The 18479-nt window shown below is 35.6% G+C and overlaps 1 protein-coding gene across 2 annotated transcripts; it reads right to left on the reverse strand.

Moving 5' to 3' along the window:
* Positions 1 to 663: 663 nt before the first annotated feature.
* On the reverse strand, positions 664 to 17614 carry LOC132192172 (uncharacterized). 2 transcript variants are annotated; one of them, XM_059607424.1, is made up of 18 exons: positions 16913 to 17614; positions 16209 to 16755; positions 15605 to 15847; positions 15103 to 15191; positions 13571 to 13778; positions 11972 to 12129; positions 11620 to 11847; positions 10602 to 10786; positions 7654 to 7747; positions 7480 to 7536; positions 7246 to 7380; positions 5359 to 5427; positions 2989 to 3099; positions 2703 to 2864; positions 2486 to 2614; positions 2158 to 2259; positions 1529 to 1620; positions 664 to 1429 (listed from the first exon to the last, which is right to left on the reverse strand). In XM_059607424.1, the coding sequence occupies exons 1-18, from the start codon at positions 17462 to 17464 to the stop codon at positions 1039 to 1041; spliced, it is 3552 nt and encodes a 1183-aa protein (XP_059463407.1). In that variant the 5' UTR covers positions 17465 to 17614; the 3' UTR covers positions 664 to 1038. The 2 variants fall into 2 exon arrangements, with proteins under 2 accessions (XP_059463407.1, XP_059463406.1); XM_059607423.1 differs by having other exon boundaries at positions 11972 to 12153.
* Positions 17615 to 18479: the final 865 nt, after the last annotated feature.

Below are 18479 nucleotides of genomic sequence, written 5' to 3' on the forward strand. Positions count from 1 at the left end.
TAATACTATACATAAGACTTATATCCCATTTTTATTTTTCAAAGATGATGTAATTTTTAAAATTATCATTGAATCAAAATTCAATAGTGATTTACCTTAAATCCAATGTTCTTCCATCAAAGGGCTTCCAAACAAGCGACTGGTGCAAGTCCCAACTTCATCCTTACCCACCTCACCAGCCTCATACAAGGGGATGTTTATGAGCAACAACAATATTTTCAACATGCTCAGAAAATAAAAAAGAACAAACCAATATATTTGACAGACTCCCAACCAATCGCGGCTATCATCCAATTAAGAGCCTTCCATATCCTCTCATTTTTTAAAGTAATTTTAGCGACTTTCCATAGATTTTCCTTAAATTTAAAATTTAAAAAAAAAAAAGAAAAAAAAAAGCTACTCTTTCTTTTCCTATTCAAATACACTTCACAATAACTTCTCTTATCATTTATTTATTTATTTTTTTCAAATCAATGCTAAGAAAAAGCCTTTTATTTTTTTATTTTTAAAAGGAAAAAAAAACAAAAAAAAAGAGAGAATATGGACAGTTTTCCTCCAAACGGGTCCATAAAAATAACTATATTTATTGAGCATGTAAAAATCACATGTTTTTTTAATAGGAACAAAATTGAAATAAAATTTTATGAAAAAATCACAAGTAGATTATATGCAATAGGAGGTACATATATTGTACATAACATGTAGATTAATAGCAAACATGTGCTCTTGTAGACCATTAAACAAGATATATATACATAGTTATGCCTTCCCAGTCATATCTATGCAGAGCAAAGCCTTCTATCCGACCATAGCACCAATAGTTATTGAGAATTAAGCACACCTAATAAAACCAACACACCACACACAGTTTTTTTATCTCTGCAGGTTTGTGAGAAAACGACTTCCGGGCAAAAATGTTAATGGCTTCCTCTTCTCTTCATGAACATCTATCACTTCAGTAGTATAAGGTGAGTACCAAATTCTTATCATGCTTTATAGAAGCGATTGATATTCAGACTTGTGCATAATGATTGTTACTCATTTATTAATTTTCTGTTGTTTCCTTCCTACCTTCTTGTGTTTGCGTAATTTGGAAGCATTAGAAGGTGTATGAACTGCTACTTCATCTTTCTTGCCCATATTTGTCTGCTCCATTGACTTTCTCTTTTCACCGCTTTTAGGACCTGTGTTGTAATTCCTGTTGCCCTTATTTCGTCTTCCTTCTGACCGACCATTCATTGATTTTTCGTTATTAGAATGCTTAGTTCTGTTAGCTGATCTTAAAGCACCACCATTAGCATTGGATGAGTGAGACTCGTTTGAAATAGAGGAGCGCACATTATTTTTCTTCTCCCTCTTTGTCTTCCTTTGTTCTTCTGAACCATTTTCCTCTGACGGAGAACCAAATTTTTTGCGTTTCTTCTCAGGCCTAAAGACAATAAATAAAGTTAAATAATTAATCTCCAGAGCAAAGAGATGATGAGATCTAAACACAGAATAGGTCAAGATATAAAATTTTGAGTCATACATGGAATCAGAAGCCTTGGCAGATGAATAATCGTGGATCATATCCATATCGCCAGTGCCAGTTTCTTTGGAACTTGTTTTGTTACGGCGGTTCTGCAATAAGATAAATATGAAAACAAGATTTTCCATCACATAAGGACTATGATTCTTCATCATTTACACTTGAATGAACTCCCAAAAAAACACCAAACAAATATAAGTCACAAAGGGACATTAGATTCCATATGTTTAAGCCAACAGTGGTCATTCATCAAGGGAAAACAAATATAGTGTTTATTTCGCGAGTTTCATCTATATGGATATTACTCAGAGAAAATGACACAATAAGACACCAAACGGATAAGAGAGTACAAGAGAAAAGAGATGAAATATAGACAATCGGGTAAAATAAGAGAATGAAGGATAATAATGAGATAGATAAACTAGTAAACTACAGCTAGTTGATGCATAACTTTCATAACAAAATAAGAATAACTTTCATAACAGATTAGCTATGTTTTGTCACCAACAACTTCTAGAAGTACAGATTTCAACAGTTTAGAATTTTTTCTTTGGGGGTGTCCTCTCTCTAAATTTGAAATAAACTAAATCTAAAATAAGATGAGAGTACACAGAAAATGAAAGAATTACCTCGAAGACAGTCTTGAGAAAACTCTTATATTTCTCTGGAGTTACTAACTCAACTGCTGCACAACCACACTTCCGTATCAGTATCTCCATTATGACAGAGACCTGTAGATTAAATGAAAATGCATATGATGAAGATTTTCAAGACAGTAAACTCTCTCTCTCTCTCTCTCTCTCATAGATTAAATGAACATGCATATGAAGATTTTCAAGACAGTAAATTCTCTCTCTCCCCAGCTCACACACAAATGTATATTTATTTATATTGATAAGTAAACAAATTGATAGGTATATAAGACGAATAAGAGCTCAATGCCAAATTTGTACGTACTTTTAATCTAAAATGATGTCTGGAGACAGATGACCATCGGAGTACTTCATTGACAATATCGGAAAGAAGACTCCGCAGATCTCTGGCTTGTAAGCAGGACACTAATACTTTCACAAAGCCCAAAACAGCCTGTTAAATACGCAATCATCTCATTAGCTTCAAAAGAAACACAGAACCAACACTCTAAATCAGGAGCAACTGAGTAAGTAATACACACTTTTATAACTTCCACAGCTTTGGTATGCAGCAAAGATAAAAGAGAGGGCACAAGATCAGGCATTGAAAGACAGATATCTGCATCTTTATATACCAACACTGACAAGGCGGATACTGCTCCACTCTTTATTTGAGGAGACGAGCCAGAAAAATAGCCCATTATCTGAATGTTGTAAAATCATTAGATATTAAATAAGAAAGCAACTGTGGATCTAATGATATACCAAAGGATCGATAGTTAAACCATCACAGAAAATCAAACTAAGTACAATCACTTATGCCCTTACCATGGTAATCAGTTTATGATATGGTGGATCAGATACCCCTGGTGAGTCTCTCAAACTGGAACTTATCTCAAGGAGCACATCATAAGCAGCTTTTCTAGCTTCTTCATTGCCCTATATGTTAAGAAACACGCACATTATTATTAGTCCACCAGTCTCTTGCATCATGAAGTCAATAAGTAATGTTGAAACCAAATAAAAGTAATAAGAAAGAATGGCAACTGATATTTCATATCCTATAACAATGAAACATATGTGCTAACGGCACAAGAAATTTCAGAAGGCTCAATACGACATCACTTACTGAAAACAGTTGACCACAGAAAAGCTGGGCTCACTCAAGTCAAAGAGCAGGCACAACATAATAAGAAAAACAGATTGTACTCTTTCTTTTTTTAATGAATAATAATATTATTGAAAGAAGAGGGCAAAGCCCTCGTACACAGAGTATACAAGACAGCCAAATACCCTAAACACTACTACAATCGAAAAAAACAAATCAAGTCTACCAGATTGTACTCTTTTCCCCACCAGGCACAGCAAGACACAAACAAAAGGGAAAAAAAAAAGGAAGTATAAAAAGGTACAAGGAGGATACTAGTACAGACCTACCATCACAAACTTTCAACTTATTTAAGTTAGCATCCCCAGAAGTCACAAGAAAACAATTAATCAAATGAGAGCTATTAATACTTGGGGACGTCTGAAGAGGATGCAGAAACTTCAAATTTCATAATCCTACCACTAATGGACCTCTACACATTTTCTACTGATTTGCATTGTTACTGGAAAATAATATTTGTCTGCAGGGATTCAAGCTTGCGGTCAGAAATGCACTTCAAACAGATTACAAATTTTAGTGGAAGAAGGCTTCCCTTGATAGTTATATCTACTTCAAATGCCACTCTAGTGGCAAGTGGCAACTAGGCTTCCACTGATGTATTGTAAGAAATCCAAAGAAAGAAGTTGGCGGTTTTAAATCAAGTCAGTGATTTCATCATTCCAAATAACTTTAATGCTATAGTGGCAAAGGAAGAATCCTTGTTATCAACCTGGTTGCTTCCATTGATTTGAGAATTTCTATAATATGATACTCCCAGACTTGAGGCCTAGTTCCACCCCCCTACCCCACATTGAGAGGAGAATGATGGAATCATTGAAGAAAGATCAAGTTTCTGTGATTAAAATAATCTTAAGTTTTGACAACTACAAGCTTGTCATGTGTGGGATCCTGTAACATCGGATTCAGGCGATTTTGAAGGTCAGCTCCATAGGAGTCTATGGTTAAATCAGTTTTTAACTTGAGTTTTCATTTCATGCCTAATGGTTAGTTTTATAATGAGAGGCAGATCTGTAATTTTATGCAACTCCTAAAAAATTAAGGATATTTATGTAATTAAGTTTAGCCTAGAAACTTATAGGATTTTCCAAGTTTTTTGGGTTAATTTTCTTTGAGTTTAACCGAGGTGCACTTGCGGAAAACTCCTTGCTGAGAGCCTATGCACCCTCGAGATTAGTTAGAGTGAAGCTCCAGATACCCGGTGCCAAATCAAAAAAAAAAAAAAAATCTTTGAATATTCACGTAAGATTGCCTAGTGTGTTTCTCTATTCTTCTCCTTCTGTGCACGCTGGTACTGTTAACAGGTAATCTTCAGAGACCCCAAACAGTCACAAGTTTTTCTCTTTCTTCTCTTTTCCGTGACCCCAAATGAGGCCCTTCTCCTTACTTATTGAATCTCTATCAAATAGCTACTGCATAACCAGCCAAAGCAGCCATAAAATCCCAAACACAGCTGCTGTCCAGAGTTTTCCTACAACCTCTTTTTTTTTTTTGATAAGTAGTTTTCCTACAACCTCTTTGCTTCAAGAAACAGCATTCTTGCCCATATTCCCCATTGCCTCAGAACCCTAATCAATCTTTGAATTCTAATACTCTCTTCTGAAATTCAAAACCCCAGAACCACAAAATTCTCGTAACCCCAAGCCCACCTCAAGCACACACAACATATTCCCTATGTATGTCCTATTTCACATTTTGCAGGCCATTTCAGAATCCACCAATAGTAGGATAATGGCAGTAAATGGCCATTTTGCCATTCTAATTGATTATGAGTTTAAACAGGAAACTTAGCCTAAAAAAAGTTAAAGGACCGAACAGTGCAAGATGTGTATAGGATAGACATCTCCTTATGTACATGGGTCAGCCCAAAATTGAGGAAGAGCTTTCCCACTAGTCGTTCGGCTTTAGATGTAATCTTAAGAAACTCTTGATGACAATTTGAGAGAGAGCGAGAGTCTCAACTGGCTCTAAATAAAAAGTTGGGGTAAAGCACAGTCAAAACATCAACCTTCTTGAAAAAGTAGTTTTTTTACCTCCTTTAATGTGAGTATAATCTCATTCAGAAAAAGAAAAGCCTTTGTATTCTCTTCCTCCAAGCTCATCTGCACAGATTTAAACAGGTTCAACAAGAAATCAGTTGAAGAAACTCAAAAGCCATCTTGTACAAAGAAGATGCTGTTTCACATATATGGCGAAAGTTAGATGTCTGTAGGGAACCAACAAATTATAAATAATGTGCCACATAAGCTGAAACCATGGAATTGCTTAATGTGTCAAGAAAGCAAAGATTTTTACCAACTCCTCCATGTAGACCATGATTAAAACCAAGACCATAGGTCCACAAGATATGTGTGCAATTTCTCAGACTAAAAGCAACTGCTTTAATCTACACATATATAAATCAAGCTGATGTATTTGACATAATATTCAACCATGATACTGTTAAGCCATGTCCTCCCCCCTTCCCCCCGGGCCCCCCAAAGAGTACCAACCCAAAATAAGGAAGAAAACCATAAAGGGTGCCAAATAACCTCACAATATGGCTTATCATTCAACTAAAGACTCGGAAAATATAGAATTGGTGAAGCCAACACCAAAAGTTGGGATATAAACCTCTATTGTGGTTTTGCTATTAGCGAATCTCAGCAATAACTTGTTCTGATTGTACATATTGATCATTTTGCATACAGACTCACATGGATAAAATATAGAAGTACAAAATCCTTTCAACCATTGCTGTAAATACTTACTGTTCTGACCATTGGTATAAAGAGAAATGGGGAAGAGGGGTTGTTATGTTTTTTTTTTTTAACGAATAAAGAGGTTGTTCTGTAATAATGATAGTGTTTACAAGTGAAAAAGTATTAGCAATATGAGTAATTCTGGCAAGTTTCGGAGGCTTCACATTACTGTTGATATTGTTGTTATATTTGAAGCAAATAAATCAGTACAGGCACATGTAAAGTTACTTTTGTTGCATGCATTACAGTCTCTGATAGCTCATCTTGATTGAAAGAGGCCACTAAAAGACCTTTACTTCCTTCCCAACCAATACACTTGTCTTACCATAATGGTGATGGCTGCTGCTACCCTTGAGTAGTTACATAAGATGCATCCATAAGAAAGTCCAAAAAATTTGAAAATTGATTGGGTATATCGTATCGGTTCTAAGATTCACTAAATAAGATAGAGAAAAATATTTAAATCTAACATATAAAAAATTGTTTTTTTATTTGACAAGTTTAAACTTAATATAAAAAATTTACAGGGTAGTAAAAAGAGAGAAAAACAGGAAACCGAAGCTAGAAAGAATATCAAGGCAGCTCTTGAAACCCGTGGAGAAAATTCAGCCCTAATATACAGTGAAGTGACCAAACAACTTTCTAATAAAAAAATAAAGTGCCCTTTACTACTATTCGCAGAACAATTATACAATTACCACATGCTAAAAGTTAAGGGTCCATTTGTCTTAATGTAAAATGTTTTCTGGACATTTTAATTTGAAAACGTTTTCCAGGAAAACTACTAATTTTTTGATGTTTGATTGTCAATCTGAAAATGTTTTCCAGAAAACATTTTTTGCAGGTAGGGGTAGCTCTGTTGGGGTTGGTATCAGCGTGAAAGGGCAGGTGTCTGGGGTATGTAGTGGTGTTGGACCGTTGGTGATCCCTGGGAGTACGGGTTTGAAGAAATAATCTGTGGACAGAAAATATTTTATACCTTTAAAAAATATAAATCATTTTACATAAAACAAGGATATTTTATGGTTGACCAAAAATGTTTTACAGTTGACCAAGTTGTCCAAGTACAACAAAACACTGAAAATGTTGAAATGTTTTATGAAAAAAAAATGATTAACATTGAAACAAACAAAGCTTAAATAACTTTACCATTTCCTTAAAAAAAAAATCATTCTTTACCTTCAACGCGTGAACCATTAGAATGTGGAAACATGCAAAACGACTTTTAAGAGATGCAATATCAACAGGAGACTTGAGATCAAGTAACAGAGCACTAAGCTCAACAAATCGTGAAGAAGAAAACAAGGCATGTTCCTGTGACAATGGATAACATAAATGAGACATGAATCAAGTCCATAAGGATAACAAACTCCAAAAATAACAATATTAGGAGAGAGAGATGCCAACTCTGACCTCTAGAATTCTGCTCAAGGTGTTGTATGCTTCACGATGAACAGTCTCATTAGTTACCTAAAAACCAAAGGTTCAGGTTGGTTTCAGATTAGACTACATCTACTGGTCATAGAAGTAACAGGATTGGTATTAAAACAAATCATGCCATGCAGTTATTTAGTTTCAATGACATACCTGAAAAGTGTGTGCAATAAATTTATAAATTAGATCAATAAGATCCTCCTTTGCTCCTTCAACAAAAGATGACGCTAGCGCCAGTATCACACGCCTGAACAAATAACAACGTTAACTAAAAACTACATCTTCAATCTTTTTTACGACCAGATAATGAAAAGTCGCGCTTAAAACTTTCTATACATTGTCATTTTCATCAATACCAAGTTATATGGTGATCAAAAACAAAAAAAAAAAAAGACTGATCAAAAAATCAATACCAAGTTATATAGTGGTACAATCATACATGCCCATAAGTTCTAACTCAGCCATGTTCTAGTTTATTAAAACATTTGCATGGACTCAAATTGCTAGAGGGTGCTGATAATAAATGAGAAAGGTGGTTTTGATACAGGAAAAAACTCGTAGGCTACACATTTGATCAAACTTTCATGCGACAAACAGAAAACTAGATGGTCTTATAATTAAATGACTACAGGCTCTGTCCTCAATCTATTTTATGACCAAGAACGATCTCACTTTTTTTTTTTTTGATAAGTAATGTAGAACTTTAATGCAAATGCGTAAGGTGCCCCTAAGTACATAAGGTTGTATACACGGAGTTCTTACATGCCCAAAACCCAAGAAACAGCAAAGACCCAGCAAAAACACTCCCAAAACTCCCCCAAAATCCACTTTTTAATATTCTACCATTTCCATAAGAATCCCAAGTCATCAAACATTATTTCCTACCTCTCCTAACACAACTACCTTGCAGTTCACAAACGTGCATAGCATTTAATGCTAGGTTTTGGAAGATGGGGCTAAATATACAGAATAGAATGCTTCAGTCCATTCAGCCAAACTCTCTTGCAACAAAGAGTACCAATTAAATGGTCTGAAAATTGGAATGCATAATGATTGCACTGGGGCAATGCTGATGCTAGCAGAGAATGCAATAAACCCGTTGTACAGTTTTTACTAACTGAAACGGAAGCAATTATGCAGACTTCCACTTGCAGATTGTCTTTATTTATATGATAGGTCGCACATTTGCCATCAAGATGGAGGTCTAAAACAACTCCGAGAACTTGATTACTATGCTGAGTTGATGAAAATGTACCAAGAACAGACTATTACAGTGCAGACTCTTTCAGAAGAGTGGTAAAGAGGGTAGTGCTTAGTACGAACTTTTTTCACTATTTACAAGACGAATTCCTGAATGTTTTTCTGTAACATAAAGTTAAGAGAAGATGATTACCAGAACATTTAGACCTAATCATCACTCAATAAATTTTCATTAGAAACAACATGATAAGACAGACAACTAAGAAATCAACAAGCTACCATATTATAACAATTATGGAACACAAACCATAGATGTCATTAAGTAGTTCATTGATTGTAAAGTTCCTAAATAAATTTTTATTTGCAAAAGACAAAAATAATAATAATGATAAAAAAAATCTCTGTTGTTCTACTACAAACTGCAAAAAATTAAACCCACAAGTACTTTTTTTTTAGTAAGTAATTTCATTATTATTAATAAAGTGCAAAGGCGTGCAACCCTAGTACACAGAGAGTATATAAAGAGAACCCCTAATCTAACGAAAAAGAAAAAGAAAAACTTAGAAAATTTGCAAAACTAGAAACAAGCATACTATGATGGATAGATATCTAGGTATATAGAGTGTTGATCACAAACTTCCACAAATTTGTCACTGAAATCTCTACATCTTCAAAGTTCCGGGCATTCCTCTTTCGCCAAAGACACCACAATTACACACAATGGAACCAACCTCCATACTTCCATAACTGTACCTGCCAATCCTCCCCAACTAACCAACAAATCAATTACCCGACTAGGCATAACCCACACCACACCAAACAGATTAAGAATGAACCTCCATAATTCTCTAAGTCCCAATGAATCAGTATGATCAATGAATTCCCCACTCTTTTTACACATATAATACCACTCTACCACCACAACATTTCTCTTTCTCAAATTATCGAGTGTCAATATTTTCCCTAATGCTGCTGTCCACATAAAAACAATGCTACCCGCGAATGATCCTTGACTCTCCATATACTCTTCCATGGAAAAGAGGATCCATTCTGACTAGTTAATACTCGATAATACGACTTCACTTCAAACTTCTATTTTTTTCAATAAAAGATATATGGGAAAGGGAAAATAACAAAATAAACATGTACAAGCAGAAAATAATGACCACACAAAACTCCCATAAGCTAAAAATAATGAACATAAGAACTCCCATTTTTCTAACTTTTTTTAGTATGATATATAACATAGAATGTGATGAAACAACCCAAAATCACATGACAGAGCACAAAGACGAGTAACTCTATTATCATCAATCAGCCACTTATAAACAAATCTCGAGTGTGGCTACCCTATGCTTACAAGAACTGGACAATCCTATATGATCAAAACTACATCTCGTGGAAAACCCTTTGTATGTCTATGTAACCCTATTACTCCTTGAACATAATTCTTTCCAAGCCAAAGGGTGCTATTATTATCTTGAAATGGATAACCTGAATACAATTCTTTCCAAAATAAAGACACTATTACTAGTTCTAGTAATAGAGGTAGAAGTGATCGCAAACTGAGCATTACAGCTAGATTTTTGAGTTATTGCTAAAATATGCCCTCTTTATCCAATTTAAATGTCTTACTTTCCTTTTTGGGACATCCCAAAACAAATATCCTCTTTCCAAAAGTGAAAAACACTCGAAACAAAATTCTCATTAAATGTCATGTCTGTTTATAATATAATGTTAAGGGCATTTTATTAAGTTTATGTGACCTTTTACTTTTTATTAATAATCCTACCATTTAGAATGAAAACACTTGTTTTGAGATGAAGGGAGTAACTGTAAATGTTAACCTTTGGCATATGGCCTATAACCCAATTTTATATGAAGCAGACACTTTAATTTACCTCTGAACATCTTTCTCTGTACTATTTAAACTGCGTTGTTCTTTATCAATCAACGCTTGGTTATGACTCCACATCTTTTCAAAGTCACCCTCACCATCTACAAACTGAAACCTCTCTAATAATGACAAGAGAATCTTTTTCGTAATAGAAGAATCGGTAATAGAAGCCAAGCTCCCAATGGCATCCTGAGAAAATGAGAACAAAAGATATATGATGATATCATTATTGGATATTGGCCAATATGTAATACTGCCAATAAAAATATCAGAAAGTACAAAAGCATCAACCAACCAATCTAAAACCATAAAAAATGTTAAAATTCTTTAATAATTGATACAAAGTCTAAAAGCTAAATATACATATGCATTTATATACATATAAAAGAAGAAAAAAAAATTACTACAACCATTGGGATTTTCAATTTGGTGACTTATATGCTCATATTCAAATAAAAATCACAAATTGCATCTCCTTGCTTCATCTTAGGTCAATCATCAAGGATAGTTCTATAATCTATAGTTTGAAAAAACGGCTTGTTATTGAGCTCTGATTCCCTCAAATAAAGCAACTACGAAGTTTAGCCTCTCTAAAAACCCAAGCATATAGAGGCTGGCCTAGGCACTTGGCAGGTTTGCCTAAAGAGCCATCAGGTTGGCAAGTCAGAGTTGGTAGAAAACGGGTCTGTGTAGACCAACTAGTGCAATCACAACTAAGATAACTGGCTCCTTTGTCTTGAAGCAGTATCAGTTCTTTCTCAAAAAAGGAGAAAAAACATGCAACAAAAAAAAAAAGGAGAAAAAAGGCATTAAAGGGTTAAAAGGGAATCAAAGCCGCACAAAACTGTATAAGAAATTGCAAATGTTCATAATAGATCTAGCTCTCTGTAACTACAGTGGAGGAAAACCGAATAATTTTATAGGTAAGTACTGACACTTTGCCCATAATTAGAGAAAAAGGAAAACCAAGAGAAAATCTATCAAAACATTCAACACGAGTTCTATGAGTGACAAATGAGAACCTTTAGATACGAGCGCTTCTCAGGCAGTGAATCAACAAATAAGTCCGTTAGCGCCATAAGCAACTCTGTCGAACATGATGTCAAAGCCTTGATGTTTTTGGTTGCTGTCTTCTTTGAATAAGTGGGTACATTTCCAAAGTCTAACACAGAATTTTTTACTGCATATGAATTTGATTCACCAGCATCTGTTCTTGTGCTAAGAACATTTTTGTTCTGAGACACGAGAACCTACACAAAAAGCCAACAAATGCATAAACGAACAAATAATTTATGACATAATAAAACATTAAACATCAACTTAACACCAAAAATAAAAGCACTCAGGCTTCAAGGATTGTGAAGGAGATAGCACCTGTAAGGCAACAGCAATACTTTCATGCATAAAGGAGTCCTTCTTTAGAAAACGAACTAATGTTTCAGTCAAAGGTCCAAGATTTTGGTAAGTATCAGTCGGATGGTGACAGAAAGCAGGCAGCAGTCCCCACAGGTCATGCGCATAAGCCTGCAGATCTTGATTGATAGCCAACTTTTTAACTAGAAGAGAAGTAAAAAGAGAAAATTGCACATGTAAATTGATGAACTGTTAACTGTGAGCCATCATAAATTAAATTTCAATAGAAATATTGATACAAAAATATGAATTGTTAATAAGAGGAAGGACAGTGATTTGAACAGAAAGTATTAATCCTCACCCTAAAGATTCACAATTACTAAATAATTTAGTTTGATGACAAAAATAACCAAGGCTAGAGAAATAGGAATTAATAAATGTACAATATTTGATGCATCCAAGACCACTCAGTATATAGCATAAGAAGTTGGTAGCTCAAGCTTTAGGAAGGGTTGAGATAAGGTATGTTTCATCATGTACTTTATAACCTATAAGAGAGCCTCACAGCAAGGAGCAAGCACCAAGGACTATATAATCAGTGTGCCCTACCTGAGTGGCGGCCCAAGTTATCTCGGCATACTACTTCCTAACCTTCTGTGGACCTTGCCTCTAGTGAGGCTGTCGCTTGTTTGTAACCATAAAAGCCTTTAGATCAACTAATAGTGAAGACTATACATATCATGCTGCTTTTCTTCCCCATATAGATAATTTTATTTTTAAATGTTAAAAAAAAAATCTTCTGAGAAAATGCCATGTTTATAAAATTGAACTCCTCGTGTATTCCTTGCATCTATTAGAGCCAGATGGATAAAGCATTTGATCCAGCCAACAGGCTATTAGGCAGAAAAGGATGATTCATGAGCTTGGACCATTGAGGCAACAATTCATGAAGACATGACAACTCCATGAAAATTGTACGACCTAGTGGGCCACAGAGGATGAATAGGTTCACAATGCCTGATTCTCCTAAATATACTAGATTCAAGGCATGTAATGACTGAACTTTGAAGTTCAGTCATCTATACTTTCAAAACTTCTTGCTCTGAGCACTATGCATCTCCTTAGTTATGTCTTTCCTCACAAATACCCACCTCTGCATTATATGTGTAAACACAAACAGCACTAAAAGTTTAATAGTTATATTACAAATGAGTACTTCAATAACAAATAAAACTATCAATACACAGACATAAGTGCATACAAAGTCTTATGCTCTGCTAAAACAATGTATTTATTCATAAATAGTTTGACTGGTTCCCAACAAAGACTAGCTCCCCAAACAAGTATATGTTCAAAAAACTGACAGAAAATATAAATACATAATTTTCTAAGATGAATGACATGCATTTAACTAACAAAAAGATGCAGCAAGCCAGTAACCAAAATAGAATATAGACAAAGTTAGAAGAACTTCATCTAAGAGCACAATAGATAGAGTGACAGCAAACACAACTACTTTGATTTCCAAATCTCATGATAATGTAAAGATGTACTGAGACAAAAGAAATTATGCCAAACTCAAAATGAAGGATAGAAATTCCCTACAAAATTGAGGAATACCTTTATGACTAGCCCGCTTAAAGGATTTTGCAAGAGGCACAATATGCTCCATATAGTACCGTAGTGATGCTCCAACAACATAATCTTTTAAAATAGGTATCAACCAAATGTTCATACAAGTGAAATCATCATGAAGGGAGATAGGTAAAAGAGTAAGTATCCTCTCTGGTCCCATAGCAATTACAGCGGATCCAATACAGTCCCGAAGCTGTATATCAAGGAAAAAAATAAGAAGATATCAACCAATTATCAATAGACAACAATTCAACTTTACACATCTGCCCGCTACCTATAAAATTTGTGAGCCTACCACAAAGAGAAGTCTAAGCAAAAGTGCAAAAGAGAATGACACAACTTATCACATTCATAAAGAACTTTATGGATCCAGATTATAGTTGAGGTAAAATTGAATCTGTTGAATTGCTCAAGCTGATAACAATTTGCAATCCAATCATTGGGTAAAATATTTAGAAACTCTGCTAGATGTACCAAATCTCTGTTAAGGATAGCAAAATTCCAATTTTCTTTCCAATTGGATCCACAAACAAAGAACATCCTAGGGCTACATCTTTGCCATTCCTCACCATTTTCACCCAGATAACCTAAGACGATGGAAACTTCATTAAAAAGACCAAGAATCAAAAGTTCTAGCACTCGGTTAGAGTAAGGCAGGAAGGTGAAAACAAGCTATGGTGGGCTCCCTCTAAAAACGGGTTGTTCGTTATTATCTCCTTCTACAATGTCCTTGTTCGTAATGATGGCATTCTTTTTCCTTGGAATAGTATTTGGTGGACCAAGTTGCCATTGAGAATGACTTTTTTTGTTTGGTCGACGGCCCTAGGAAAGATTTTTAGTTTCTTACCATGAACAATCTTAAGAAGAGGCATATCCTTGTGATTGATTAGTGTTGTATGTGCAAGAGGGATGGTCTTCTTCTCCATTGTACTTAGTTTGTGCATTATGGAGCGCATTTTTTAGTCGTTTTGGGCTTTCTTGGGTTATGCCTAGAAGAGTAGCTATCTAGCTGATTTGTTTGCTTGTTAGTGGACTGGTGGTACTACTCAGAGTGTTGTTGTGTGAAAAATGGTGACTTCTTGTCTTTTGGAGTGTCTCTGGAGAGAACACAATGATAGATGTTTCGAAGACTGCAAGAGGATGTTGGCAGATCCTATGTCCTTATTTTTTAATACTCTGTATGCTTGGGCAACTGTGTTTTTAGTTCCCTTTATGCTTAGCTTTCATGATTTCCTTGATCGCTTTTCTTCTTCTAGTTAGGTATTTCTCATGTATACTTCTTATGTATTTGTGTTGCGTCTTTTGCTTTTAATAATATTTCGATTACTTATCCAAAAAAAAAAAAAAAAAAAAATTAAGTTCACTATGAGGTTAAAACACAAACTGACTTGGTGAATGATAGTCCCCAAAATGTCAATTTCCGGTGGATGAGAACAAAACCCTAGAGACTTCATATTTGAGTTGGCAAGATACCTTGAGAATATGGGGAAATTTAAAAGGATAGTCCACCAACTTACATGGTCGGTGTTGGATGTGGTCCCATTAGCTAGAATCAAGTTGGCAAGTTTAAGCACTAGATCCTTCATAAAGACATATGACATCTTCTCTGCAACCAAAAGTAGACAAAATCAGAATAAATTGTAGCATGTCACTAACATTACCAATATTGCTCACAAACAACTGCAAAGTAGATCTGACCAAGGCATGCAAAACTTAAACATGTAGAAAGTCCAGTAAGTCAACATCTACACTAGTTGGAAGCTCATTTTCAGAGAACTATGACTTTCACTTGGTCCTAAAACACACACACACACATATATATCTATAATAGATACAGGTATGCCTCATAGTATTCCTAAAAATAAAAACAGATGCATGTGGAAGAAAACGAAACTAACTAAAGCAGTAGATCAACAAGAATCTACATATGCATTATTTCTCTACTAACTGAAAAAGAGGGGGGGGAGGGGGTGGGAAGACAGATTTTACTAGAGAATATGGGAATAAACATGTACATACCAAGTTTGAGGAACAAGACAGAAATGACCCCTAAAATATGCTCATTTGGAATTCCATTAAGAGCACTGAGGGTATTCTCAAAGACAGCACATATTGATTTAACTGCGCTTGCTTCCATGCTCTCCTGAAGTTCATCGTCAAATGGTTTATCTTTGAGAAATTTATGATCCACATGACGGCTGAGCAACTCTTTCAATATACTTGAAGCCTGTGATGCAGTGCTAGCCTCAGAAGTTAGAAGACCTAATCAGTGTTGGCAACATGAATCAGAAGAAGTAAGGATACAAATAGACAGATTACCCCATATTCTTTTTTAGGTGTGTGTGTGGTGGGGGAATGATGTGTAAAAAAATCGTGAACAGCTTCTTCTGTGAATTTTATTGCTATAGTACGCTTTACAATGTAATTTCTAGGAGGATCTTCTGTATATTCTCTGCAAACTTCTTCTTTATTAGGTCATTACTTAATAAAAAGAAAAAGGTAAAAATCACAACCAACAACGTGAGATGAGACAGCAAAAAAGAAATATTTAAAGATTCAATGCAAAAGCAATAAGTGTATCATCCTCAGTGTAAATATCCAATAAATGTAACAAGTACCATACCTGCTACAGAACCACAAACTAGAGGAAGATTACTAATCCACGAGCTTGATTCTCTGTCATGAAGTACACCCAGAGCACGTTTTAAGAAGGTTGCCGCAGAGATAACAGTGTCCAAGGGATTCCTATCTCCCAAAGAGACATACGAAGCCAGGGAAACTACAATCTTCTCCATCTCCGGAACAACAACTTCAACTCTTGATGTTTCAAAAAATGCCTCAATAATTTTATGAACGTGCCTTGTAAGCACTGAGAACTGTGAGCTCATAAGCTTCTGTATTTCAGACATTATTTTTGAACTGACTTTTTCCGGGAGACACGGGAAGCTAATCTTCACTACATCCAACATATAAAGGACCTCTAAATGTTCAGGTTTCATCAATTTATCATCTTTTGACCCATCTACAGCTCTCAAACCACTTAATTTTGCTGCGAAAGGCATATGACTTTTAAGCAAAAACAGTACCAACTTGCTCGCCGACTTTGTAACAGCTGAGCACTTAAAAGAAGTAAAAACCTTCTCAAGATAATCTTGAGCACATCTCCTAACCTGCATTGAAGCAATCAAAATATCTATAAACCACTAATTAACTTGCTTTAAATTTTTCTACAAACGATCATTGCACTAAGTAATCAACATATTCAGCACTATATACACATAGACACTCAAAAAGGAATCAAGAATCACACGTATAATATATCTATACCTTGGGACGCCGATCAACTGAGAAATTCAGCAACGTTTCAAACCCTAATTTGACAGAATCCCAATCCTCCAAATCGCAAAACCCTAACAAAACCCCTAAACACTTCACCGCAGCTCTCACGCTCGCCACAGCAAGCCCCTCCCTCTCCTTCCCAACCAATCCCACGAGGACACCCACCGCCTCGCTTGCCTTTGGCGCCGCAATCCCCTGCGGCGGCAACAGCGGTACCACAATCGACAAAAACGACAACAGCGCGGCGACAGCGGTGGGGTCCAGGGTCTGAGAATCGCTAAATGACGCGGAGTCGATGGCTGCGGCGAAGTAGGCGGACGGAGTCAGGGGGAGGGATTCGGAGGTGAGGATCGAGCGCATTGCCGCTGCAGTGGCGACGAGGTGGCGGTGCTGCGGGGCCGAGGACTTGGCGTAGCGGTCCATGAGCTGTTGGCAAATGTCGGAGCCATCTTTTAACGGCTCTTCTTGTTGGTCTTGTTGTGGCTCTTGGTTCTGTTCTTGTCCCAGCATGGTGCTTAGGGTTTTACTTGGCTTTTTCATTGGAATTGGCTGTGAAGGGTTTTGGGAAGAAGGAAAAGGGTTTATGGGATTCGGCTTTGGGGGTTTAAGGTGTGTCGGAGATTTGGGCGGGTTTGATTCCAACGCAACCGACTCATTTCGGGTGTTTCGGGTTAGGCTTTTTTGTTCGCTGGTTAAGGAGAGAGTTGGTCTTCTTATTTTTCGGGGTTTAGGCCTGGTTAAGAACAAAGTTGGGCTTCTTATGTTTTGGGGTTTCGCCGTTTCGGTCTACTAGAGTTGTGTTGAGACGGAGTGCATAAACTCCAACAATAGGTCTGCTTGGAATTGTGGTTTCGATAAGTGAAATTTTAAAAATTGTGCTTTTAAAAATTTTATAATTATATTTTATTATCATAAACTCCACCCCTTTTTTTCTTTTTTTTTTTATTAATTTGTTTTTTAATTTTTTTTAATTTAAAATGATATTTTTTTATTATTTTTTTTAATGGGATATGTGTCCCATTTGTAGCCATATGATTTCTAAAAAGAAATCCTAGCCATGAACTGGATATTCTCCAGTCCATTATGGACTGGAGAGGATCCTGTTCCGTCATTGGGTTACTTCTTTTTTTATTATTTTTTTTATTTTGTATGTTCGTTTTTGCTTCTGAATAAGACAAGTATATTGTTGCTCTAGCTGCAGTAGGTCTTGATTTTGTTGTTTTATTAGGTTTTGCTTAAGAATAACGGAATGGACCTAGGCTAGCAAAACAAGTACCTGATATGACTCGTTTATGACCCATTTATCCTATGCATTTTTTTTATAATAAAGTTCATCTAGACGTCATAAAGAATAATTGCATGCATAAGATAAGTGGGCACCTGTTTATTTGTCAAGTACCTATTTTGCCAACCCTCTTTTCGGTAGGTCTTTTGTTTTCTTCTAGTTCTTTTTTGGGAGCAAACTATTGACTTATGACGGATGAGTTATAAAGTTTATAGAAGAATTGTCATTGATGAAAGAAATAGTGTCAATTTGTCGTTTTATACTGCAGAT

Source organism: Corylus avellana, chromosome ca9, assembly GCF_901000735.1.
Source record: "Corylus avellana chromosome ca9, CavTom2PMs-1.0".
In the NCBI taxonomy this organism is placed as follows: domain Eukaryota; kingdom Viridiplantae; phylum Streptophyta; class Magnoliopsida; order Fagales; family Betulaceae; genus Corylus; species Corylus avellana.